The sequence below is a fragment of the Antennarius striatus genome, chromosome 7 (assembly GCF_040054535.1).
Source record: "Antennarius striatus isolate MH-2024 chromosome 7, ASM4005453v1, whole genome shotgun sequence".
Taxonomy (NCBI): Eukaryota; Metazoa; Chordata; class Actinopteri; order Lophiiformes; family Antennariidae; genus Antennarius; species Antennarius striatus.
Window position 1 is genome coordinate 22,515,612 of NC_090782.1, and position 27,988 is coordinate 22,543,599.

At 42.8% G+C, this 27,988-nt stretch overlaps 2 protein-coding genes across 4 annotated transcripts in view; both read right to left on the bottom strand.

Moving 5' to 3' along the window:
• LOC137598734 (ephrin type-B receptor 1-like) overlaps positions 1 to 20,457 on the bottom strand; it is a 62,860-nt gene extending 42,403 nt beyond the window's left edge. For both annotated transcript variants that reach the window (XM_068319182.1, XM_068319183.1), the window contains exon 1: positions 20,323 to 20,457. In XM_068319182.1, the coding sequence (XP_068175283.1) occupies positions 20,323 to 20,410 (88 nt within the window). In that variant the 5' untranslated portion in view covers positions 20,411 to 20,457. The remainder of the gene's footprint in view (positions 1 to 20,322) is intronic.
• Positions 20,458 to 21,951: 1,494 nt separating this feature from the next.
• gpc1a (glypican 1a) overlaps positions 21,952 to 27,988 on the bottom strand; it is a 29,706-nt gene continuing 23,669 nt past the window's right edge. For both annotated transcript variants that reach the window (XM_068319438.1, XM_068319439.1), the window contains 6 exons: positions 27,564 to 27,729; positions 26,798 to 26,928; positions 26,199 to 26,336; positions 25,984 to 26,114; positions 24,917 to 25,092; positions 21,952 to 24,696 (listed from right to left, as the gene is read on the bottom strand). In XM_068319438.1, the coding sequence (XP_068175539.1) occupies positions 24,518 to 24,696; positions 24,917 to 25,092; positions 25,984 to 26,114; positions 26,199 to 26,336; positions 26,798 to 26,928; positions 27,564 to 27,729 (921 nt within the window). In that variant the 3' untranslated portion in view covers positions 21,952 to 24,517. The remainder of the gene's footprint in view (positions 24,697 to 24,916; positions 25,093 to 25,983; positions 26,115 to 26,198; positions 26,337 to 26,797; positions 26,929 to 27,563; positions 27,730 to 27,988) is intronic.

The following is a 27,988-nucleotide window of genomic DNA, read 5'->3' on the forward strand; positions in this document are numbered from 1 at the left end:
TCGCCAGCTTATCATCTGGTTTACATTCACACCTTTTGTTAATATAAAGTCACTAATTAGTTGATATAGCATTATTTTTTGAGACTGTGGGAGCTGGAGAACCCGCACGGAACCCAAACACTGGGAGAAAATATGAACTGGATTTAATTTAAGATCTCTGCATTTGAATCCACTATTTTTGTGATAAAGCAACAATAAAAATGTTCTTTCGTAACTATTAAATAATTGCGTCTGTAATCTTTGCATCTTTGCTCATTTGCAAACTATTCCCTCAGACGTAAAAAAAAAAAAAAAAAATCACAAAATATTCAAATCGTAACAGCATAACCTGAACCCTCTGTTGCAGAGACGCATCCATGCTTATTAGACTGCATCTGCTTAACCGGCTAATTAATGGCGTACGCCACACACCTCTCTGCGCACAATGGGGTATACATTCCGATCAGCCTAATTACTTTTGACATATTGGAGGTTGTGATCGCAGTGCGCCCACCTCCCCCACAGTGGTGCACCTTCACCAACCAACACACAACAACCGCACCGCCGGATGAAACCAAAGCCACTTTATGGCAGAGAAAACAGCAGGTAAATCTGGGCGATATTGTAGCTGTCAAAGAGGCTGTTAAATCTTTGTTGTGGCCAACTAGGGAGAAATAAAAGTATTTCTATCACAGATGCTGAATTAGGCGCAATTTTGTTGTTTTGCTGCCTCCTCCTCTTTTCTCCCTGTGTGTGTGTGTGTGTGTGTGTGTGTGTGTGTGTGTGTGTGTGTGTGTGTGTGCGTGTGTGTGTGTGCGTGTGATGTATAAGTACAGGTGGTCAAACGGCAAGTGTGGTTGGTTCATCTTCTCCTAATTAGCCTGGTGCATGCTAACCAGAATCACAGCTCAGAGGCACAAATAGCGTGATTTATATGCCTCAGGACATTGTGTGTGTGTGTGTGTGTTTGTGTGTGTGTGCTTCAGGTTTATAGACAGAAAGCCACACTAAAATGACATGCAAACACATCAACACACATATACACACACACGTATGCTCGAAGGCCTCCCAGGGTGAAAGATGTCACACCGCCTGCAGAGACAGTTGTTGACCAATCAGGCGTCAAAGTGGAAGGACAGGATCGCAGAAGAGCGACCGAGGCACGTGCATGCAAACTGAGATGCAGATGTGCACAAATCAAACACACACAGGCGATACTGACTCACCGCACATATAACCCTGGCGAACACTATGTCAATAGAATTAAACACAAGGCGGATCAGCTAAACAAACAGCCAAAGATTGAATGAAAGCAAATATATCTTATCAAGCTTCAGCTCCTTTTATTAAACCCACAGGAGCTCAGGAAGGCTCCGTAATACGCTTTAATATCTCCGAAAAACTGCTCTTATCTGTTAAAGCCAAACTTTGCTTTGTCTCACCTGATAATTTAAACATTCGACATCAATCTGAGGCGCCAGCTAATGGGCTGACCCTGTTGTCTCAAAAGAGCCGCCTCAGCAGTTCAAAAACATGTCGTATCAGCAAAAAAAAAAAAAAAAAAAGACATAACTATGCAACAACGGTAGATTTACACAACGAGTCGCGGATGGTGTGAAGACAATTGCAATTCCGCCTCAGTTGCACGACACTATCATGTGTTAGATTTAAGAAGGAGTTTACTTTGAGAGGTTTTTATTGTTTATTTGATTAAACCAAAGAAACGGAGGGAGAGAGATGGGGCGGGGGCGATCTTCTCCTATTAGAAGGCTAGGTTCAGTCTGAAAGAGAGGATGAGGAGGAGGTCTGATATCCAGAGAGAGCTCCTTAATGTTGAAACAAATCTGGATAAGATCTGCCTCTCTATGGAGGTCTTCTGGGCACCGTCAAGCTGGATGGAGATCCCAAGGTAGACTGGCCCAGGAATGAACCTGAGACACCCCCCAGGAGGAGCCAAGACATGCGGATGGACGGACGGATGGACGGCTGGTTCCTTCAGAGTTGTGTGGAGTCTTAAATTTGAGGTTCTTACTAGTCTGTTAAGTCTAATCCATGGCTCCTGCAGTCAGACGTCAGTTCATCAGTCTCTAGTAGATTTAAGACTAGTTGGATTTTCATCCATCACTTATCCTCCCCTGTGCAGTAAAATAGAAAAAACTAATTAGCATGATTCTCTTGGTCCCAGTGTATTAACCGCTAATCTCTACTTATTTCCCTTCACATTTCGCACGGGCTTCGGTTGTGTGCCACCATACGAGCCCGTTTTGAGATAAGACTAAAATAAATCAGAAAAAAATCCATTTGAACTCCTCCGGTAATTCAACTGTTGAGTCTTATTAAAAAAATCATTCTTTGGTCAATACTTCCTTCTACACCTTTATGTGAGTAAAACCTGTATTTATTGATGAATCTCAACACTTCCTTATTGCAGTTCTTTTTCTTTTCTCTTAGTTGACGCTTTTTTTTTTTCCACAACGGTGTCTAAGGATTTGTGTCCAGACAACCTCAATGAAAAAAAAAAAAATGTTCCAGTAGCCCAAAGTTTAGTTTCCTGGATGGCTCTTAGTGGCGTTCATGTTTTGCTCTGCTGTTAAATTAGCCGTTATGTCTCTTAGAGTGCATTTGGTTTCAGCTGCTGTCTCCTCTCTTATTTTAATCCTTTGGCTGAGAGAAGTAATTCATCCGTGCACAGACACAGATACAGCACGCAGAATACGGAAACCTGAAAGTTATAAATAAAGATAATTAGATGAATATCAAGCAGTGAATAATGTCATTAAATAATGGTGTACTGTACCTCAAAGTTATTCTTCTGCATTGAAATCGTAAAAACTTTTAATTCTAGGAAAGCCAAGCGGATGTATTTAATTGGAATGAACGTAACCGAATTAAAACTGCATCCAGCGTTTCATTTCAACACAACAACAACAACAGATATGAAACGAGTGTGAAAACGGGCTCCTGGTGACAAACCCATCCCCCCCACCATCACCACCACGAGTTCCATGGAATCCATTCAGCGGCTTTTTTTTTTGCATAATCCCACCGACAAACCCACAAACAAACGAACACGGGTGAAAAACATAACCTCCTTGGCCCCGACTCAGCTCTGTGGAACATCTGAGCGTCTTTTGGCTCATTCGATTGGAGTGGGGGGGTTATGCATCCAATGGCTTTACCGATTTGGTCTCTTTCTTTCTTTTTTTTTTCTCCAGCCTAAGCAGACAGATGTTTTCCACCAGTGCTGTTCAGGTTCCCAGACTGGCTAAAAGAGCCACACGTTTCCCTCAGGAGCCAACGAGGGCCGAGCCGAGCCCAGAGCCACCTGAATGTCGTACTTACAGTCCAGTAACCAGAACCAATGGCACATAAAGAACGCTAATGCTGCTCAGCATCTTCTACATGTGTAAATAAGCAGCTGTGTTGCTCCCCTCAAGTGGCAGCAATCCACCGAGCAATTACCACGGCCCACTCCGCTGTGCTGCTGTTGCTGTTATTATCTTTATTCCTACTATCGTGCCGCTCAAATCAGGGGATTTCTTTGCTTTGTGGTCCTTAAAATAATACATTTACGATTGATGCTGGTTTATTTATTTATATTTTCCTCTAATTTCCCTTCATGATCAGCACACACACACACCCATCAAAGATGTTTTCAGGCCAAGTGTGCTCACAAAGATGTGTAGGATCAGACGCTTTGAGAAATCAGGTTGTTTTTCTCATCGTTGACTCCTCTTCATCGTCATCGGCGTCGAGAGCGCCTGCCAAGGGAGTGGCGGGAACCGCTGGGTTAAAAGGAACAAAAAGCTGTCACACATGAAGCTCGCGTCACAGTTTTTTCTCGGCGAACAAAACGTTCCGACCGAAACGCGAGCGCACGATTTCAATCTCAGATTTTTCTGTTTCTGCCTCGCCCTCTGACTCCCGACTCTGACTCTCCTCCGTCTTGGCTGTCTCGTCGTCTTGCCGCCGACGGCCTCGACCCAGAAAATCTGTGGCGTCACGATTCCGCTTGATGAAAAGTTTAACACACTTCCACGTCCCCGTGGCTGATCGGATTTCTCCAGTGCTGATAAAGGAATAATCAGAAATCCTGATGTTGTTGGAAGACTTGTCTGTGAGGCGCATTTCAGATAGATAATTCAACACAACACAGAAAAGCCTGTCAAGAAAATACATAGCCTTTGAACACGAAGGCCAAGTTTGTGCTTGAAACACAAAAGATGTGCTTGTCACCATATAAATATAGCCGCTGCTTGTTGAGGTCTTTAGACAGCAGGATGTGCTAGTCATTGCAAAATAAATAAATAACTTATTGTCCTATAGAGAAAAGGAGCAGAACAACAAAAATACCAGAACGTACCGGCTTCTTATTTTTGGTACAAGCCTGTCTCTTTCTCTCAGTCTGGGAGAAAACTTAACATGAAACTGCCACCAACACAAAAAAGACACATACACACACACACACGCACACACACACACATACATGCACAAGCTTGCTCAAAGACACCAGCACTGTGTGAAGCATCCAGTCTGTCAGCGAGGCAAAAATCCTTTGTGCATCCGTGACAAGAACGAGGAGAACAAACCTCTAAGTGGCACGCTCTGTTTTAAGAAGAGCGATGGTGCATCGTTCGTCCAGAGCTTTAACGTGTGTGTGTGTGTGTGTGTGTGTGTGTGTGTGTATGGGGAGTGGGGGGGTAATTCAAAGGGGCCTGCACAAGTGAGCATGGGCGGGGATGATGTAGCTTCTGTAGGCCCCGATAAAAGGTTATCTGATGACTGGGGAGGATGAGGAGAACGGGATGGGAAGCCAGTCGAGTCTTTTTATTTTAAAAAATGGACAATGACTGTCTGTAGATGGTTGGATGTTTGGTGTCTCCATGCGCTTTAATACGTAGAGAGTAACAGCACTTGGTTTTGTCTGACTCAGAGCTGGTTTTACACGTCAGTGTGTCTGAAGACTCAGTTCAAACCAGGTGAGGAAACAGATGTTGGGCTGACAAATAGCGGATCGTTTCATTGATTCTGAGATGGTAGAAATGCTCACATTCTGGAGTCATCACCCGATTGCTAATCTGCTACTCCCAGAAAAAAAATGTAATTAAAAAAAAGACAGTTTAACATCTTCTCAGTGGAATCTGATGAGGCAAATCGTCTCATCGTTTCCGACCCATTTGTGACATATAAGTAGAAATCTGATCTGATCAGGAGTCAGATCAGAGTCTCATCAAAGATCAGGACACTTCAACATTCAGACTGCAGGGAATCGAACCGTTAACCTCCAGATGTGTGGAATATTAATACCTTGAAAAATAACCCGATTTTTTTTCTTCCTCTGTGGAATGACGGTGGCCTTGACCTTTTGGATATACAATCTCATCACTTTATTATTTTATTATTTTATAAATTTGTGTCGTAAAGTTTATGAATTCTTGACTAATGCCCAAAAATTAAAAAAAAAAAAAAGAAGAAATTTTATAAGGTCACATTAACTGAATGGATGGATGGATGGATGGATGCACGTCTTACAACCTCACGCCTCAGGCCGCCATCCCAACCACAGAGGCATAAAAATGAAAAGAACTCATCCATTAGAAAGGAAAAGTAATCAATGGCCTATTTTCAGTGGGTTTATTTCTTTCCTTGGTATGAAGCTGTTATTTATTTATTATTATTTATGAGTCACCGGAATTATGGTGAGAGACAGGGGTGTCAAACTCATTTTCACCGAGGGCCACATCAGCATAATGGCTGTAATCAAAGGGCCAGATGTAACTCATAAATGTAACTAAATGTAACTCAATGTAATGTAAAATAAATGTAACTACTCCTCAATGCTAAATAACTCTGTTATAACTGGTGCTTTTGCGGGCCACACAAAATGATGTGAAGGGCCACATTTGGCCCCCGGGCCTTAAGTTTGACACATGTGGTGTAAGATACGAATATGTAATTTTTGCATTACTATAATAACTAAGCAATTTAAAAAAAAAAAAAAAGTTGTTCAATAAACATATTGAAGTAAATTGCACAACATTACTCAGTGAGTGTTAGGAAAAAGTAGCAGAAATGAGAAAATTTCCCAAATCTGTGAAAAGATTGACAAAAATTATATCTGTTGAAGGTATAATTTATTTGAATGATAAATTACTGCTTTATTTACCAAAGCTGCAGCATCTTTTCTTCGGCTCCAGTTCCAGTTTTCCCTTCTGTTCTCAGTTTACTGAATTCACTCCAACTCAATCGGTTCATTCCTGTCACCTCTGCTGCTTCAGACACCTGCAGCCCGTCTCCCAATTTCTCCACCCAACGTACGATCTGCTGCTCAACTGGTGCTATTCTTCAGCATTCTTGTTCTTGATTTACCTTGTGATTTTTGTTTGTTTCCTGGATTCTTCCTGCTTGCCTGTCCCCTTTGTCTGATTTGTCTGCCTGATCTGCCTGACTACCCTGCTTTGTATTGTATTCCGGATCCAACATTATGAGTTATGAGGACTTTGGAAGCAGAATCAGCTGCGATTAAGATTGATAGGCGGCTCAGTATTGTCAGGAAGTATCATCGACGAAGAACAAAAATCATAGACTGCTGTATCCCTCGCTGAAGTTAATTATTTGATGTTTATCTGCACGTTGTACTGTAATGGTGATAAATGGCCTCCTCTCTCTGCTGCTGTCCAGTGGCGTTGAACGCTTTAAGGGTCAAATAAAATGTGAAACTGGTAACTTCAAGATTTAATACCGTACTTCTTTTTCAATTCAATACTAAATAAAAGTCACTCAAGAAAGTGTGCAGCAAAGCCTTTCAGTGCATCAAGAGATTTCCAATGTTTCCGCCGCGTTCGCCTCACAGCCGCCAGTCAGGAATCAAAGACGAGTGGGAGACGGAATCAGACGAGGCGGGGCTGAGATCTGCACGTCGAAGCATTAACAGCAGCAAATGCCAACATTTAATCTCCCAGCCCCGACATGAACGCGCCCACATGTTCCATCAAATCAATCTTAAGTAAATATATTTCCTTTTTTTTTTTTTTTTTTGTGCTTTTTGGCATGACAGCAACTCACAGGAGTCCATCAAAGTAAGGGGAGTCGAAATCATTCTAGATGTGACTTGCGATCAGAAAATAATGGGGGAAAAAAAGAAAAGAAAAAAAAGCTTAATGGAAAAGTACTCAGTCGCTGAATGGAACTCAGCTGAGAGGAAATGGGTCCCCGTGTGTGTTGTGTGTGTCCGAGTGTATCTCAACAATAACAAGCTTATTCTTTTCACAAAGAATACACCTACTGTATGGATTCAATATTCTTAGGTTTACAATGAGAAGGTCATGTGGAGACATACAAGAAACTCCAATATGTGGCAATAAGCCTACGTTATCCTCCAACCCCGCAATTACAGCATACATTTTATCTGAGGAAACAGACAGTTAGATGTTTCCTGAATGAGATCCAGTTATTAAATTAATTTGATGCAGATATAATATGGAGATATGCTTATAAATATATGCTAAATATAAAAAGAATCCATGTGCTCCATGGTTCCAGAGAAGCCAATCAATGCTTCATGGAGCCAAATCATGTGGAGCCAAATGTACCAGTTCCATCGTTACATCATCCGCTGAAATAATACAGATAATTAAAAAGTCCAGCTTAAGGCATTATTTTGAGAAGGAGCTTATTTAATCATTGCATTTGTATTCTATTAAAGCCAACCATTAGTCACAGATCTGTTTATCGCATGCCAGCATGTGTCTCTGCCCGGAGACTGATGGAGGACAACAGAAATGAACGGAGAGGAGAAGAAGAGAGGGAGAGATATCAGCTGACCACATGCCACCCAGCCTCCGCTGCATCTCCCCATCGACAGCCTCCATCTATCAGCGGGTCAATCTGTCGACAGATGCTCCAGCCTGGAAGACATCCACAAGCTCAGGGAGTTACCTTATGCTCAAGTCAGGATGTGCATCGTGGCTAAGAGACACATGCTAGCGCAGTAGGGAGCTCAGTCGTGTCAGCGTAGCACTGCATGCTTACCTGCAGGAAAAATGGTACCTGGATTTTCTGATTCTGCACCTAGGTTAGATGAATAGTTTTGAGAGCCAGAAGTAACAAAATAATGCTATCCATTAATCATTTAAGGGTATTATTTCAATATTTTAGAAGCCAAATGGCTCTCTGTGAAGTGAGAATTCATCTACCTGTGAAATAATCATTCGATGTAATCCTGCAGGCATCTCTTTCTGAAATAAATGGCTTTGTTCGAACAGAGGATATAAGATGAAATCAGCACATACATTTCATGTATGCTTTAAGCTGTTTGAAGAAAAAAAAAATCAAAGAACATCACCTTAGAAACTCAAGCTGCTTCAATAGGGAATCAAAAGATGTCTGATTGTTGAGAGGATGGCTTCCTTGATAGCTGACTTCACTTGGATTGAATGGAAATGACTTTGGTCTCTAACATACGGTACATTTAAATTCCTTTTCTGCAGCACATCTAGAAGAACAGACACAGTCCTCTTTGTAAAGAGCTGTTGTACCTAATCTGTGAAGATCGAGGGCAGTCATTTAACTTCGACAGCAACTAAACTGAAAGAAATTAGACCACGATCCATCATTTGATAAGAATTTGTACCAGGGCCCCCATCAGATAGGAACTTTCCTTTGAGACCCAAGACCAAAAACAGTCAGATTCTTCTTTTTTCTTAATCTGTTAGATTAAATAACTTTCAAAATTACTGATTTGCAGTTTTTTGGTTAAAAAAAAAAAGTCTTTTGACTTCTTGGTTTCAAACAGATGTTGTTTCAGACGTTTCTAACTGACAGACACAAGGAAACGGGCCTTTCTGATTGACATACGAAGTAGTTTTACAAGAACAATTTCAGCTCTCCTACCGCTGAATTCAATGCTAATGTTGCCGAATGATGCAAAATCAAGTGCAAGAATGAAAACAGACACAGTAAAACTATATTCCTCTGTTCAGAAACCCATCAGGTTTGAATCTAGGAAGAGATGAGAACGCATAGCGGAGTGCAACTCCAGTGACCGAGTTCCCGAGGGGTTTACTCTGCTGTGACCTGCCATCCGCTGCTATTTTCTGAGTCAGTGAGGATGATTATGTAAATTTTGCATGCAAGGTAGGGTAAACCAAGCATGCCTAAACAATTTCAACAATGTGAGAGATACGTTGCAGCATCGCAGAGGTGGTTGAGTTCGCCTGAAGTCAATGAAAAGGCACGAGGAATCTGCAACCGAGAAGCTTCACAGGTGACTCAGAGTTTATCTTTTCATCTCTGCTTTTTCATTCGCTCGTTTTATCTACCTGACTTGTAAGGCTCTCATCATCTTGCGCCGCGAAGACGATCTGATTGCGTCGGCGGAAAGTTTTATTCCTTCGGGTGTGTGCGCCGAGGGTCGTCAAAGTCAAGGCTTAATGTCTTGTCAACCACATGGCTTTGCTCCGGCGCACACGGTTTGACCCGCTGTCATAGAGATGTGCAGAGTCTCTTCCCCTTCTCTTCAAACTCCACTTTTCCCCTGTGAATCTCCTCTTCTTCCTCCTACTACTCCTCTCCTTGACCTCTGCTCCCCTTCACTGCTTTTTTTTTTTTTTCCTGCATCTTCTGAGGCACAAGTTTGTCAGTGTTAATTATATTTATATTATAGTAACATCACGAAATAAGATGGCTCCCCAACTGATTGTTAGCCTTTGTCTGTGGCGTCCTCCCCTCCCATCAATAGACCCACTTTACTCAGAGGAGCAGTGTAGCTTCAGTTAGGAATATTGGACTCTCATAACCGGAGCTACAGCTGACCATGGAGAGAAAATATTTCTGTCATTAAATAATTCATCTGTGTCACCGCCCAGGTCAGGACGATATTTAAACGCCTGTTTCCTATCTTTCTGTCTTTATATCTTGTTTATGAGGACATGGAAACCGCTGCAGCATCCACATCAAATCTCTGAACTGTAATTTTATTCTTGGCTTCTACCTGACAGTTACTTGAAATTTTGGATTTTTTGACACATTAGCCTCTGGCAGCTATATCTCGGTTGGTGGAATTCGTTGGAGGTGGGATGTTGTTGAAGCTGCAGCTTTACACAACCTGGTTTTTAATATCCAATCCCCGGTGGGCTGAAACCTTTCGCACGACGCTCGTAAAGACGGCTCAAGGACGCTTCAGCGTCAAAACCACGACCTTTCAATAAGCGCACGACCGATCGTACCACCTGTCATGTGTCGGTCTGCTTCCTTTGCATAAAAAAAACCCCCACCTGTCCAAGATGACCACATTTCCTGGAGAGATCCTTTCCAACCAGGTCTGACTGTATTTCTAAAATAGCTCCTGAAATACATTCATGCTCGTAGCAGTTGCACTTGCAGGTCGACATATCCTATAAGAACAGAATCTCAGCCTTGACGGGGGTTTGCACTCTCCGACAGCCTTTCCAGTTTCTACTGTGTGCATGTCATGTCTAAAAATAAAAAAAAATAAAAATAAAAAAGAATAATGAAGTGAAGGAATGTGCATTGTTGCTTTCGCTCGGTTTCTTGGGCACACCGAAGAAACCGAAAAGTTCGATGGGCTTAAAGTTTCACAGAGAGTTCGTGGTAGGACCGAAAATCTGTCAATATGGGATGAAGAAACTGTGAAGCGTCCAGGTGAACAAGTAGCTCAAAGCAGATTCTATGTTTGGATTATTGATTCTGGCTCATGACCAGCAGGGTGTCGGATTCCGCCCCTGGGGGTCCCCATCTCCATGCAGTCCTTTTAGAAAAAGTCAGTGTCTTAAAGAATAAGAGGCTTTTTTTTTTTGCGGATGAGTCAATACCTTAAGGCGGAAGCCTCACACAGGCTGTTGAAAGGTGGAAATATTTTACCTACTTGTGTATGCCTCCATACAGCTTCATCATTGCCATTCCGCGGCAGTAAGGAAGTGCCAGACTAGATCACAAGCCTGCTAACAGCTATTCAAATAGTAAAAGCTTGTTAAAACGGCTCCCCATTGGGGGGAACCTGACACTTATTGGCTTCCCGCTTCATGTATCAAGCACCAGAAGCCTAACCACTGGCTTCATTGTCTTTCTCTTCATATCTTTTGCTTCCTTTAATTTACCATTCTCCTTCAGACCCTCTTTTGCTCCTCTATCTGTCTGGAGATCGGCTATCAAAACCGCCCTCACGCGTGGTAACCGGCATCGCCCCTGTGGCTCACCCACCTGACTGTCTGTCCTGCCCCAGTTTTAGCTCTGCTTTGCCACCCCACCCCACCCCCACCCCTTATTTTATTGCATTACTGAGGAGAATGCAACCACTGCGGGCGCAGTTCAAGCACGTAACATTTAAGCAGACAAAAAGCCGACACGCGGAGTCACATTCTAGACCAGGATGATGATCTTTCGCCTTCCTGTGGTCGATTTTCTTGTGTTCCTCAGGTGAATGCCTCCAGTGGAGCGACTCAGAGGTCGACAGAGATGAAGCTTGTGAATGTACAAGGATGGTGTGGATGAAGCTGGGTGTAAATGTCGATGAAAACTGACACAGAGAGGCAGGATGTGCAGACAGAGGACCCAAGAAGGAAAATGCTTCTGAAAGGTCTAATGAACCCAATTGACGATGAACTGATGAAGTGGAACATAATATTCATGATGACAATGTTTTAATTGATGTATAAATTATTTTTAAAAATGTAAAAAAAAGATTTTTGGAGGGTAGGGGGTTGCTGTGGGTGGTGCTGTTACCACCAAGATGGTTTCTGGGTTCAAATTAAAAGTACTCTTCCTACTTTTCAGCCCTAAAACTGTGCAGAAATATATGTCGAAGTTTATCTGAAGCTAACAGCAGGCTTGAGTTGTCGAAATTAGACAAACCAAATTGATGTCACCCCCCCTCCCCCTCCCCCCATCGTTTAAATATGACGCTCAGAGCGCGAGGAGCGATTACTGCCTGTGAATCTATAATTCGTTTCTTAAACAAAACAGGCAACTCAGACATGTCTGACAAGGAAAACAGTTATTGCGGTCCTAATTTGTTTACACATAATCCCTGCATCATTCTTCCAAAGATGGATTATATTGTTGTGATGAAGACTGAACGTCCCGATGAGACACTTTTCCTCGCAGCCGTTTCAAGGTGAAACAAAATTCACTAATGCATGTCTCAACCATTACATCCTTTCCCCAATTTTCTTTCGCAAACAACAGTGACACAGCCCTTAATATCCCGCATGGCTATCTGTGAGACCATATGCCCACGGCAGGAACCCTGAAGAGGCTGGCAGAGGGCCCACTCTCAACCAGCAAATAAATAATGGGCCATTATGTTCAATCATATGCTGAGCTGTAAAGGTCTACTGCTCAGAGCTGCAGCATAAAGCATCCAGGGTGGACAGAACAGAACAAATGTAGGCAGGCGTGGATGTGTCGAAAGGCTCTACTTTAACTGCGAATGGGATTTTATTGCTTACCACTCGTATTTTACTCAACTGCACAATAATTGCTCCCATTTTTGTTATTATCAATTAATTTGGCAGCGTAAATGATTCTTCTTCCTCCGCACATCACCTCATGTCAAATCGTGGTCAGTCAGTTCGTAAGACGGCTGTCCAAACGGAGTGTTTTCAGATGCTGATCAAATAGAAGGGGTAGAAAAAGCCAGAAGGCATTGGGGAAAAAAAAACATGCATCAGCAATCAGTGGTATACATAAGTTAATCTAGATACCTATGTCCTCTATATGTGCCCTGAATACAAGAACATACATGACATACTTACATACTGAAGTTTCTTACAGGTTGCATCTGGGCTAGGTGTGTGTGTGTGTGTGTGTGTGTGTGTGTGTGTGTGTGTGTGTGTGTGTGTGTGTGTGTGTGTGTGTGTGTGTGTGTGCGTGTGTGTGTGTGTGTGTGTGTGCGCAAAACGAAAAAGAAGAGTTTCCTGTGACATACTGCAAAGGAAGTAGAGATGTTAAATCGGAATTCAAGGAGAATGACACCTAACAGCAGGCAAGCCACCTGCCATTATATGTCCTCATCTCCATGGTAACAGAAGATTTGAAAAAAAAAAAAAAAAGCCTTCTTAATTGTAAAAATCCTCCATCTGAAGTCCTGTCATGAAAGGAAAGGTTGTCCAACTACAGATCTGAATGACATATCGGATCGCTCCCTTCATTGGTTCGACTACAAGGCTGTGCAGTTCGCCACCGACTGTTTTCTGTCATCCTCAGTTGATTCTTCGTCCAAACTGAAGCGCCATTCATCAGGGCAACCGCCGCGTCTCAGCACAACAAGGGCGAGACGACCATTCTGTCCACCGGACACTAAAAAAAACATTTGTCATCAGACCCCCATCAAACACAAACTAGGAAAGCAAAAGTCCATCTTACGCAGCTTCCTCTTTCTCAGAAGTTACTGCAGAGAAAGGAGATGGATAGATAGTCCGAACATTAGAATTTACGCTGAATCAAGAACACAAATGGATATAATTCCACACTTCTTATAAAAAATTTTTTTAAAAAGTATTTAATACGTCTACTGGATCCCACATTGGCGTCACACAAACGTAACACTGCATTTCTGAAGAGCGATCTGGCCTCTGATCCCGTTACGCCTGAACATGAAAACAATGGCTGTATATTTAAAAATCTCTCGCTGCTGTTTTTTTTCCCTCTCTGTAGGTAAAAGAATTCAGGAGCCCGAGGTCAGATAAACTAAGGTGTTGTTTTTTTATTGACGGGGGGCTACAGCTAGAGCGTGGAGAAATTATTTAGTCTCCGCCGGAAAGAAAGGGTAATTGATTCTGCTGCTTACCTTGCATGTTAAGAAGGAGAAGGCAAGAGCGACTCAAAGAGCGCGCCACTGACATCTGTCTAACATAGCGGCGTATTGATGTGACTCTTTGAGCTGCAAATTAGTTGAAGTGACAGTATAATGGACCCCAGTGAAAAGAGGGGGAGAATTTAAGGTGGAAAAACAAAGGATTCTTTCATTCCTTTTATGCCACCATTCCTCTGTTCTCCAACAGCATCGGTTACCGTTTCATATCGGGGGGAAATGTAATCTATTTAGATGGGTATGCAAATAATCTGAAGAGGTTTTTTGGGGATGGTGCAAGACTTCTGCATCTCCCTGCAGTAAAATCAATTCATGCATTTAAATTTGTTAGCAAAGGTGGCCGTGGAGGAGATGGGCGGTTTTGGATCCTGAAGGACAGCTGGTGATTGGCCCGCAGTCTCAGGCCGCTGTTTGAAATGGTAAACCAGCAAGAGAGGGCAGCTCCAGTCCTTCAGAACTGTAAGACTGTCAGCCTCCTGCCCGCTTTTAACCCGATGCTATGACCTCTGTCTGTCATCACACACACACATACACAACAACACAAGTCCCACCGCGTTCAGTAAGTGAACGGAGAAAAGAATGGAGTTAAAGGAAAGAGGAGAAGAGAGAGGAAGAGCATGATGGAGCCCAGGATGAAAGAAGATAATTATACATACAGTATATGCAATAATTATGAATAGCATCACAAACATGTAATGTTTGTGCTTACAAAAGAACAAACAATGCATCAGATTATAATTACCTTCCCCTTGACTTTCCTAACCCACTCAGGGCTGTTTTCAACTGATATCAGATGGACATGTGTAAATACGAGTATGTTCCCTGCATACACAATGACAGAATATACATTAGTGCAGTAAAGAATGGGATGTTTCAGTCACCGGTTTGATGTTTGATTACCGGCGTAACATTGTAGAACGCCTCAACTATTAGAATAGCAACGATTCATGGAAGCTAAATGGATAAGGGTAAAACTGTTTGGCCTTGGTGGAGAAAAAAAACTCTTCGAATATTATATTTTATGCTGTTCTGTATCGCTTAGAAATAATATCAGACATGTGTCCAAACACCCTATTGAATTTCAAAGGTAGTTTTACCTAAAGTGTGTTACGGTCGGTGCTGTATCTCAAGAATTGTGTGGATCTACGTGCATGGAGTTCAGAAGTGTAGGGCCACACGGTGGCGCTGTTTCCTCACAGCAAGAAGGTTCTAGGTTCAATTTCAAATGGGGTCTTTCTGTAAGGAGTTTGTATGTTCTCCCCGTTTCTGCGTGGGTTCTCTCAAGATTCTTCAGCTCTATTGTCCATAGGTGTGAGTGTGAGAGTGAATGTTTGCTTGTCTGCGATGAGCTGGCGACTCATCCAGGGTGTACCCTGCCTCTTGCCCGTAGCCAGCCGAGATAGGCTTCAGCATAATTCTCTAACTATATTTTGAATAAGCAGCTGAAGATGAGATGATTATGTCTTCAAGATGATGAATGAATGAATTGAGAAGAATTATTTTTGATAAATTGGTTCCCCACAGAATCTACATTTAATAGGTCGAATTTGACACCCGAAAGAATCAGTAGTTTTCAGCTATAATTTGACTTTCGCTTCACTAATTATCATTATTAGTGATGTCACGGTGGTGGACTTTCCATAAGCTCTGTAAATTTAAGCATTCTGGATTCAGATGTGGAACATTCCTTGAATCCACATCAGATTTTAGTTTGTGATATAGATCTTTTGAGGGTTTTCACTGTGTCATTTTGGTTTCTTGATCCAGATCACGATCCAGATCATCACTAATACAGATGGATTGTTCCTCAGGCTCCATCCTGTCCCACAGTTTGATTAAAATCTGTTCATGACGTTTGAGTCTGTTAAAAGACAAACCAACACCTGTCGGAATATGACCTCCTTGGTGGAGGCAAGTAAAAAAATAAGATATATATATATGATATTTCTCAATATCAGATGTGACTCACCCAGTTAACAAACAGGTTTTGCCTCAAACATACCTTAAAAAAAATTAATGTTGAATAGTGTGAATAAAATCACAGCCGGGGTGTGAAGATTCCTAGTTATGGATATTTTTTTCACACTTGGAGAACTTTTTTATTCACATCCCAGTAATCATTGACCATGTTTTGTTAGAAATTACTTCTCGAACCATACAAAACTGTGATATTGAAGTCTGATTGCCCATGGGTATAGAGAAGCATAGTGTCTAATACCAGACTGCCTGATATGAAATTGAGTCTTGATGCCAAGTTTGCCGTAGGAAATAAAGCACCGGCCCAGACTCTGAGGTAAATATTCCCACAGGTTCCAAGTACCTGACGAAAGAAAGAAACCTAATTTATTCCGAAACAATTTAAATGCTGTCCGGAAACAAATATTTAATAGCGAGGGGAGGCCATAAAGAAAGATAAGAAAAGCAGAACAGAAACCGAATGGCTGGTGCAAAAGGATCTCCTCCCAAGCTTCTACTTCTCCCCAGTTCAACTATCTGTCTGTCACATTGATAACCTGTCACCACATGAATACAGAAGCCGCATCTTTAAAACATGAGCCGATGGAATATGGTGCAGGTTGCAATATGTGTGTGTGCATGCGTGGCAGCAGAGCGGCGTGTCATCTGCATATCATGCTCCCAGGAAATGTGCAGCAGTAGATCATTTGTTCATCACTTGCTGCACGCGTGTACCCACAAACATGCACTCATCGTGAATGAAGTCAGTAATTACAGCATCAAACACTAATATTTAACCTTTGGCGTTCTCACAAGGTGACAGATGGGACGCGACACTCATGCAGGCTCCAGGGGGAAAAAGGTAATCGTTCATGTGCAGACTTAGATACGCTCCATTCCTGTATGTGCTGTGTAATCACATATACATGTAGTCTATCTCTGCAGTAGAGAAGAAAAACAGTGCCACACAAATTTACGACTCCTAAATAGGCTCTTACGGAGCTCTCGCATGAAAAAGTCGAAAGAAATTAACTCCTCGACCCCTCGACACTTAACACTGACGCAAATCAGCTATTTCAGTGACAAAGCCTGCTGCTGACGAGGCATTTGGTTCAGACACAGATGACTTTGCCAGCCCTCCCAAGGCTTGTTTGCGGGATATCTAGCACTTATCCCCACCAATATCCGCTGGGTCAGGGTTTGCATTGACTTTCAAAATTACAGGGTCAAACCGTGGATTACTCTGCTGCATTCTGGGCATCCGTGGAAAGAAGTAAATCCTGGGGGAACGTAAAGGTCATTGTATTCGTACAGAAACATCCACAGAGGTAAAAGAAACCCAATATAACCAGATTGATGTTTACCTTATACCGGTGTTCATAAAAGCAACCTCTGGCCCGCATTTCTGAAACCTCACTTCCATTCAAGATCGGGAAATCACTGCCCGACTTTATACTTTCACAAAGTTGCTACTACTTTGGAAAACATCTCATATGACCAAGATCAAATTCACATCTAGCAAAGCACAAACGTCATACAGGGTCGTCCAGTTGAACCCAACACTTTTGAGGGAAACACAAGCAGCCAGAAGAGGGCGACACTGGTTAAAAAAAAAGATTGTCTTCATTTAAATAAAATTTGACAGACAAAAAAAAAAAAAACTCCGAACACACAACTTGCATTCTTGTAAATCTTAATGGACCTGTATGTTCTGTGTAATCACATAAACATGTCTGAACATACATAAACTATCTGAACAATCGATAAAGAAAATATTCTGTAGATTTTCAACATTCCGTGAACACAAGAAAAATTTAAAGTGCCTTTCCAAAGTATATCTTTGGAATATATGGAATGCAATATCTCTCTACTTCAAGATCAACCTATAATGGTTTGTAAAAAGGCAATGCAAGATCTTTAGCTTGTAGTATGAAAAAGGAAATAGCTGATCAATAGACTGGCAATTAGCAGCTAACAGCTAACAAAAAGCACAAGAAAATATCCAAAAATGGAGGGACTTTTTAGTGGTTCTACTGCTCCATCTCTTTCTGGAGTAATGAGCATTTAAATAAATAGATAATAAACTTGCAACCAACGTCTGCCGATAGCAACCAGGACTAAACCGCCAAACTGAACGAACACAGCAAAACAATAACTCTCTGAAAGTCAGCCAACAACATTAACCAAGTGCAAAAATCTGGTGAGATCTTTAAAAAAAAAAAAGTTTATCGAGTGTAAAATTGTACACAGAGCGGTGCTAAAAGCAGTGACTGTGTTGTAAGTGGGTGTATTTTACACCGGCAGACCCCGATCAGCTCATTAGGTGCCTACTTACCATGAAAGGCCACCATGACCACAAAACAACCCACCACCCACACTCTACCTATTTGTCTCTATTCACTATCTTAACAACCTACCTTGCTCTCCCACACCACACACACACACACACACACACACACACACACACACACACACACACACACACACACACACACACACACATAGCATTTCATCGGAAAAGACACTCACTTCAACGCATTTACATGTCTCATAATGGGGGAGCCTCACTATGGAGACCGTCATTACGCGCGCCATTAAAACGCAGCGGTACACTAATCTATGAGGGACAGGAGCAGGAGGAGGAGAAGCGGTGGAGGACATGGGAGTGGAAGATGATGGAGGATGCTGTTAGAGGAGCAGGACAGGCTTGTTTAGGAGGAGGAGGAGGAGAAGAAAAAGAGAGGTTTGGAGGACATGAAGAGTGAAGCTGGAGTTGCTCAAAGGATTGGAGCATGGTTGCCAGATAAGGATGTCGGAGTGGAAGGGAGGCACTAAGTGGTAGAAGGAGAAGTGATTTCTTCTTCTTTTTGGAGGGGGGGGGTAAGGCACAAACAGTTGGGGATGCATTAGGAGGAGAATGGGGAGAAGGAGGTCATGATGCTTGGAGATACCAGCAGATAATGAGCAGGAGCCACAATGAGCTATGGTTTGGAATGAACATGTGAATTCACCGGAGCAGCAGGAGGTACATTTGTGAAAGGACAACGATCGATTCTTTGGGAGGGAATATGTTCGGAAAGGAGGGATAGTATAGGCAGCAAGGTTTATAAAGGAGCAGGATGCTCTGATTGAGGAGGAGGACTGAAGATGGGTGGATCTAGTGAGGAGAGGAGCAACAGGAGGAGCACGAAGTGATGCCAAGGAAGGAGAAACAGCAGCACAACGGCGCCAAGTGATGCTCGGAGAGCTCTAATGCTCGGGAAGGAGCAGCAGCTATACAACGCTGAGAAAGGGAGCAGCAGGAGGTGATGCTGGTGGAAAAGCAGTTGCTGAGTCTGTGCATGGAGCAGCAGGAGCATCAATCGACTATTAATTAGGAGAAGTATAGCAGGAGGTCATACTTGGTGAATTGGAGCCAGGGAAACAGGAGGTGATGTTTGGAGAGAGAATCAAAGGCAGAAGCATGCTTTAGGGGGGGGTTATAAGGAGAGGTGCAACAAAAGAGGCGGGCGATGCCCGGGGAAGGAGGGGGATGGGGGGGGGTGAAGCTTTCAGGGAGACAGCAGGAGGAGCAAGAGGTGTTGGGGAGGGGCAGATGGAGGAAAGGCGGGGGAGGCGGCAGCAGCTACAAGGAGCACCTGTGAGCTGTGATTATGCTCCAGGTGAGCGGCAGCGTGAGAGGAAACAGTATGGAAGCACATCAGACATGTTTAATGCCTGATAATACATTAATGAAGTCCAATGTTACACAAATATAATCCTAAATGTTACTGGAATAAAACTGACTTCATTATTCATTATTTGTTTCTTATCCCAGAGGGTTTTTTTCTCCATCCGTCCTGCTGTCATCGATGACATACAGCTTGTTGAATGCAAAGAAAATGAGCTCCAGTCCAGGATTGATCACAGACTGCATGCAAACGCAACTATTTCATGCAAATGTGACTTAATAAGGTTTTAAATGTCCAAAATGACTGTGGTATTTCTCAATTTTCTTCAGTGAATGTGCCCTAATGATTTGCCTGTGGGTTGGGTTCAACTGGTTGCCTCGATTGCCCCATTTTTTTATATATATATGCATATTTTTGTGTTTCGTGTGGTTGTTGTGTTGTATTATCTGAACATCCCAGATCCCAGTCTAATGAAAGCAGTTTGGATGTCTGCATAAAACACGGATTAGCAGCAACACACACCCCCACGAAGGTGACTTTTCATATGTGGACACATGGACGGTGTCTTTAACCTCTGCTGAGACAGGTGTCCTCATTGCACATAGAAAATAAACCCTTTAATGAAACCCCAAACACACCCAGTGGGTGAGTAGGAGAACTTCTTAAATCATTAACTATCCCCTAAAAACACAATATGGCCCTTTTAAATACATATAGACACAAAAAAAACCTCCAACAATGCAGGAAAATAAAGATACTGACTCCTTACATGGGGTGAGGTGACAGGACAGCCTTGCTTTTACCACTGTTAGTGCATTAATTATTCAAGCCTTCACCCTGCATCATCTGAGCACTGTGAACTGTCCCCCCTTCATGCGCACCTACCTTCCACTGCGCACACCGGAGTGATCGCCCAGAGGAGCACCGCGACCCAAGTGGCCGGCATGACTCCACGTCCGTCGTCCGTCCTCATGACGAGACTGTCAGAAAGAAAATCCCACAGAAACACGCTGTATTCCTCCGGTTGTTGGTCACATCTCAGCCCCCAGTGCGCGCGTTGGAGTCGGAGTCAGCGGGGACTGGAGCGCACCACTGCTGGATCGCCCTCCTTCTCTATCTCTCTCTACCCCCTCCCTCTCTCTCTCCTCTCACCTTCTTCCCTCTCTCAAACACACATTTCCGTCCAATCAGGAGGAGGTATAGCGGATTGTAAACCAATCACCCGTTTATTTCCACCTGACCCATGCTGATTGCCCAAAGGCCGGTCCTCCCCGCCCCGGCATGGTCACTGCATGGCGAGACAGTGACATCTAACGGCCATGGTGTGGTATAACAACTAAAAACTGTTATTTATAAAATAATTGAATATTAATATAATAATTTCTAGTTTTAGTTTTTGCTTGTTTTTTTAGTTCATAAATAACTTAATAAAAATAGTGTTTGTGATATTGGTTTTATGTTTATAAGGGGTTGTAAATATAGAGAAAATGATGCGTTGAAGCAGGTAAATATAGAGAAAGGTAAATATAGAGAAAATACAGAGATAAGTATAGAGAAAACGATGCGGTAGTTCAAAAACATGTCAAAAAATTAAGCTTTGTTGAAGGACCATACGTTAAAGTGTAAGCAAGAGCCGCAGGTGGAACATAAATCGAATTCAGGGCAGGATTTTAAAATTTTGAAGAACAGCTAAATTTGATGCTTCCATCAGAGATGATCCTTAGAGGGGATTGGTAAAGGGGGAGGGGACGTTTGGGGATGATGAGCTTGAAGCAACAAGAAGTGCAGCTTTTCAAGGAATTGTCTGTCACCTCCTGTCCGGCAGGAGGTGACAGAAACAGGCGTGACTGATGACAAGGAGGGTGAGTGAATGAATTTGTGTGACTGAGGAGTAAATGAAATCCTTAAAAGGAGCAACAGGAGGAGCAGGATGTGGAGGTGCATCAAGGGATGTTGCTGCAGAACAGTAATGCATCAGGAGGAGAAGCTGCTAGAACAGTTAGATGGGAGCAGCAGGAGGTGATGCTTGTGGACGAGCAGGAGTTACAGCTGCAGGAGGTGATGAAGTTCTTTCCTTTACAGCTGGTCATGATCAGAAATTTCTGATTAATTTATAGCAGTAAGTCTAATTGGTGCATCTTTTGTGGCTTCATTATGGAGCAATAAAGGTGCAGGAATGACCAAAAAGTTCCCAGGCTGCAGCAAGAGCTGCAGGAAAAACCTAAAAGCCGTCACTTGAAAGCTGAAAACTGCACAGTAAAACTCAGATACATTCTAGCCCCCCCGGTGGCGTTGGATCAATTCATTTTTGAAGCTCCTGTTCTATCGCTCCTCTCGTTCATCTCCTGCAGCTTCCTGTCTCTCATACTGTCTGGGAAAAGGGAAAAAGCTGCTAAACCCCAGCGCACGCCAGAGCCGTGACTCCGAATTTTGCAGCCCAGACAGTCGATTCTCAATCCGCAAACGTGGCATTTCACCTCAAGAGATTTTATGACACTGGATCGTCTACCACTACAACAATCACCTTTATTCAGCGGCAACCGAATCCAGTACACATCAACGGCATCTTAAAAGACGTGTGTGTGAGTGTGTGTGTGTGTGTGAGTGTGTGTGTGTGTGTGTGTGTGTGTGTGTGTGTGTGTGTGTGTGTGTGTGTGTGTGAGTGTGTGTGTGTGTGCAGAGGTTGAGAGGCAGACACAATAGAGGTGGAGATGAAGACCCAAAGATCGATTGCATACCGACTGACTCCCACATGAGCAGAACCGTTTGATTTTCACCGGACTCCTCAAACGTGTAAGAGGCCTGAGCATCGATCAATCAAGTCTAGACTCGAGACTTGTGCAAATTTTACACATCATTCACAATCACAGGACAGGATACATTTTAGGAAGGACGGATAGAAAGAGAGAGAGAAAGAAAGAAGTAGAAACACGGTCATTTCGGAGATTCCCTAAACAATCAAACATTTGAGACTTTTCTGTCCTTTATAAAAGCCAAACTTGCTGTGAAGTCTTTATACCTGTGAATGGCCCTGCTGCTCTGATTCCTTCTGTTGCATGTGTCAGGAAAATAAATCATTCATTAACTCCCAAGTCCCCCGACTGGTGCAGGATTGTCACCCCAACATGTGGCCCCATTATTCTCCAGCAGGGCCACATGAGGCTTGTCAACGCTTGCACCAAAGGGCGGCATGTTTATTCATAGACACAGTGCAGCTGGTAAGGGTGTGGCTTTTTTTCTTCTTTTTTTTTTTAAATTCCAGAAGCTGATGTGAGAGAGAAAGAAGCCAATCCTGTTGGACAACAGCATCACGTTAGGACCGTTTAACAGTTAGCCAAGCGCTACTTGATGGTATTTCTGCAGGTGTTGCTATGCAGACACATAAGAGAGGTTGCAGCAGGTGACTCGGATTCTGATTTAGTATTGCACCTCAATGAAAAGCATTAAAAGGCATGCTGGAGGATATGCAAGGCCGTGTTTGAGCAGGGGGGTGCTTTGAGCTAAATGCTAATGGCAGCATATTAAAATGCCTCCAGTGGCAATAATACACTGAATAATGGTGAGCAGGTGCAACATTAGAGGCATTCAGCATTTTAGCAGCAAATGTTACATGTTAAATAGCCAATTTGATAATTAGCATAGAACTTAGCATTGCTGTTTTAAAACTAATTCAAGTTTGACCTGATGCCGGTGCAGATGGAAAGTTAAGGAGTCACTGTAGGGGTTCAAATTTCACATCAATCCATCCAGCAGAGCATTTTGCTGTCCCACAAGTGAAATCGAGCCTGTGTTGGTAGAGGTGTTCACTAAATTCATGAGGATAACCCCCCCCCCCCTCCATCTGCATCACATTTTAACCGGTAATAATCAAATGAAAGTGTAACTGTTGGAACTGAACCTCTGTTACAATCAAACAGTTTAATGAATGAAACTGTAAAAAAAAATCAGCTGTGTGTGTGTCAGCAGCTGTGTGTGTGTGTATGTGTCAGTGTGTGTGTGTGTGTGTGCCAAAGTCCCATTTGCAGCAGTACAGTAGTGTGGGTTGAAAGGAGGGCATGCGGAGTAATGAACACATCACCGGGCAAATGCATACTCGTCAATATTCTGCATATAACCTGTACTGTATGTACAAAAACTGTTAACATTATGCAATTACAAAAACCTGGTGATAGTTTTTTTTTTGCAGCTAATTTTCAACTCAAAGCAAAATTCAGCTAAAATGTAAAAAAAAATACAAAAAAGTGTGTACAGTGAAATAAGTGCTTTGGTTTGACTTCATTTCAATCCGTTGCGAGTGCGTTCAAGGAGTCACCTTCAGCCGCAGGAATCCTCCCCGGCGTGTTCATTGCAGCTTTGTTTAAAAAATGTGACGAGTTTTTGTTACCTAGGTAATAACACTAAAAAAAAGAAAAGAAAAAAAAAGAGGTAAAATCCTGCCATCACAACATCTTGTGTGTTTCACAAGTTCGGGTAATTTATCTGCATCATTTCAAACAAATCCTACCGAACAAATCTGTTTATACCGACAGACACCAAAACATCTGGACGACTACATCACAGATTATGGGGGGAATCATTGCCAATATAGTATTATACTGTACATTCACGGCTCAATATGGCGCCAGTCTTGAAGCTAATGTACACAAACATTTACAGCTAACACACTGTTAAGGGTCATGACCTTGAGTTGTTGAATGCACCACACATGGGGCGATAAATATTTTTTCCTTGAGCTCTGCCACCTGGAAACTGGAGCTAAATGGACCTGATAAAGTATCAATAAATCATCATCAATCATCTTCTTCATTGTCTTCTTCGTCTTCCTTATCTCTTCATCCAAAAATCCTTTGAAACCTGCTCAACAAGTAAATCTCGGACAAATAACAAAAAAAACCGAGCAAAGCTAAATAAAGAATATTTTCACCGTCAGTTTTTGTTCCTTTCAGGTGAAGAAAATGTCCATTCATTCCTCCAAATGTCTATCTCTTTGTTTTTGGCAAAGTTCCACTCTTCTCCTACTCCAAACCACTTTTTTGTCCTGTGGTCCTTAAAGAGTCTCAATGGAGGCAGCGGCGCTCCATCATCGCTGGAGGAGCACCAGGGCGAAAGGAGGCAGGAGCAGGAGGCTGCAGAAGCCGGTTTGAGCCGCGGCTCCATCCCCGACTCCTTTGTCTGGCGAGTAGGCGTATAATCCGGGTCTGTTCCGGGAACACTGGCCGCCCACGCACATCCCGCTTCCAGAGCCGCTGATGTCATCACCTGGGGAGATGATGGGAAATTGTTTGTAGCTTAATGATTTTTTTTTTTTTTGTCTCATAAATGATGTGACCTTCAATTTAATTCAGTGTGTGGAAACATTTGACCTTCAGGAATAAAATCAAACTTTTAATGAAGGTTTATGAGGCGCCCGTTGGGAGCCTCCATTGTTTCTTGGACACTTAATACATGCAATAGTGCAAATATGAGAAAAGGAACCCACTTGCATCCTGGAAGTCCACGTCGTTGCCCTCCAGCGCATTTTTCAGCCTGTTGCTCATGATTTTTAGTTGCATGATCTGTTGCCGGATGGTCATGTCTGGCTTCGTGATGTCGAGCTCCACTTCCGGGTTGTTGATCTGATTGGCCAAGCCGTCGCCCATCACCTCTGGGAGGTACCTGATGGGAGGAAAGAGGATAGATGATGAATGGAGTGGAATATGTGGTGGGACATTATTTCACAAAGCTGCTAAGAATGTTAAATTTGAACTCATTTAATCCGTTCACTGCTCAAGAAATCCACAAGGTGTCGCTGTTGAGTCGCAGTGTTAATAAACTGCCTCATAAACACACATGTATTTCATATTTTCTAAATCTGTATTTTGTGGGTGTGTATATGTGGGTGTGTGTGTGCGCGCGATGAGTCACAAATTGCTAGTCATTGCATACCTCTAAAAATTACTGTATGTCAGTTCAGACCTCATAAAATGTTTCCACATGCTGCTGTTTTCACTTTGCCTGAGAGGAAATAGCTTGTTACTTCTTTTGTGATGACACAAAGACGTGAATGGCCCTCAGTGGGAGAGAACTGGCCTGTATCATAGCAACTTTAAGGGAACCGTGCCGCCTCCTCTGCTTGCTTTATTCTCCGCTCTACACAAATTCTAAAAAGGTTCCTTTCGTGATGCATCTTGTTTTCATAATACTTGGTTAAAAATGGGGCGGAACACATTTTTGTCAAGTTTTTTATACAACAGTGTACATTCCAGTTTTCTACTGGAGGGTGGAGAATAGTGATCAACATGTGTTCAGATCAGAAAAATCTAAAATCATTTTAAATGTAACTGAACAAACAAGTCAAAACACTCCTATATTTCTGTGAGAAAGGAGAGAAGATCTTGTTTGATGCAAAACAAAGATAAATGATAATTTTATGGCGAAATAAAATGAAGTTAAACTGCATGTGGACACAATCCGGGCAAAATTTTCCATGTCTGGAGAACAGGCAGTGTGGATTTTAGTTTGTGCTTGATTCATGTGTGTCAGTAACAGGTGATGCTTCTTCCTCACCTGGCTTTGGTGATACCGTTCCAGCATTTCTCCTGACTTGATCCACCAGCAGCCAGTTTGCTGCAGAGCGCCACAGGAAGTTGGACCCAGTACTGCCGCATCTCCCTCAGCTTACTGGACAGATCCGACACCTGAAGACAGAGGCAATTAAAAGAAATCAGTCTCTATGTTCAACTTCTTGTTAGCAATTCCATCCCATAATAATGCACACACACCTGCATCTCCAGTCTAAGTCCAGCAGTCGGGGAGGGTTTGTACTCTAACGCAGTCAGAGAACCGCTCCGCTTCCTCTGCTCGTGGAGGTCAGGACTTCCTGTTCCTGGTTCGCCTGGAGAACCGCATGTCTGGTACACCTTCACAAACACACACACACACACACACATACACACACACACACACACACACACACACACACACACACACACACGAAAACACAAAACTAACAAGTCAAAAAATGCACACACCACAAGAAGAAGCATGCACAACTCTGGAATCACCCTAATGATCAGTCTGAATCAGATTAGTTTGAACTGATTACGTCCACTAGGTGTCGCTGTAGTTTGGCGTTTGAGCTCCTGGTTGCCTGCAGACACTTCTTGTGCATTAATGGGACATTGACATTTTATGCTGCTATGCTTTATGAGAAAGATGCATCAGTAGAACTGGTAAAAGTGGTCGGAGCTTGAATCCATTAACACTTTAATTCATTGTGGAGCTTCACACTGTCAGCACTTCTCCAGGATTAAAGACCGCAGACACCCGTCCAGCTGACACACACGGTTAGTAAAAGACTGGACTGAGTGAGGCATCGTACTTTTGCTGAGAAGGTGTCCATGTTTTCCCGTAGGGAGTTAACGGCCTCGTAGATCCGAGCAGGGATGGAGGAGAGCACCACGTCCAGACTGGGCTCCATGCTGAAGCTGGAGGCCACCTGGATCATCGTGTCTGGATGGACGACAGAGTGAAAGATCGGAGAAATACGTCAAGAACCGCAGAATCAAACTGATAGAAATGTGCCCCAAATGGAAATAATAAGGTATGCTCACTCCCCCAGTTAAGATCCAGGGATTATGTCTCTGAATTGACTTCAGCTGCTCCAAAACGCAGCAGTTAGGAATTTTACTGGGAATAATTGTAGAGCACATATTTCCCTCATTTTTAGCCTTGCTGCATTGATTACAAGCCTCTTTGCTGACCCCTTACATCACTGACCGATGCCTCAGGTCATCCAACCAGAACGCTGAATAAACGTTGCTCATTTGTTGCTCTAGCACTGAAAATATAGATTATTTGATCTGTCTTCTATTTTTTTTAAAAAACAACAACAACAATGCTGATTTAAATCGACTGATCTATTTGTAGGCACTATGCTTTGCATGCATTATAGATATATCTGTATGTATTTGGATGATGTTGCAGAGGTGATGAATGTGTTCACACCATAAGTCACACAGGAAATCAAAGTGGAACCATAAAAAAAGAGAATGTATTAGATTGTTTTTAAGGATGCTTTGCATGCAGACCAAATTGTATTCCTTGTTCTATCCTACAAAATTCTTCCGATCCAGTCTGAATCTCACCTATGAGGTTCTGCCACTCCGGGTCCAGGTCGGCCTGGTTGGCCAGGCAGCCCTTCATGACGTTGGAACAGTAGCTGGAGCAGGGTTTGACTGCAGCCAGGCCTCGGCAGTGGGGGCAGTAAACCAGTTTCATCAGGGCCTTTGTGCACTCCGGACTGAGAGAAATCTGGGAGAAGTTCAGCGGGCCAGTTAGGAACTTATTGATTTCATGATATTTGAGAATTCAATGATGTACGATGCTGTTTCTTTTTTAATTTCACCCTTGACTGCGGTGCTGTAGGAAAGGCAAGGGTGTCATAGATCAATGTTTTGTTTGTAATGTGGCTGTTGAGGTCTTACCCTCTCCTTTATTAAAGAGAATTCACCCAAAGGGCAACCAATAAAAAAAACAAAAAACAAGTCTCTACAGTAGGGGGCGGTATTGC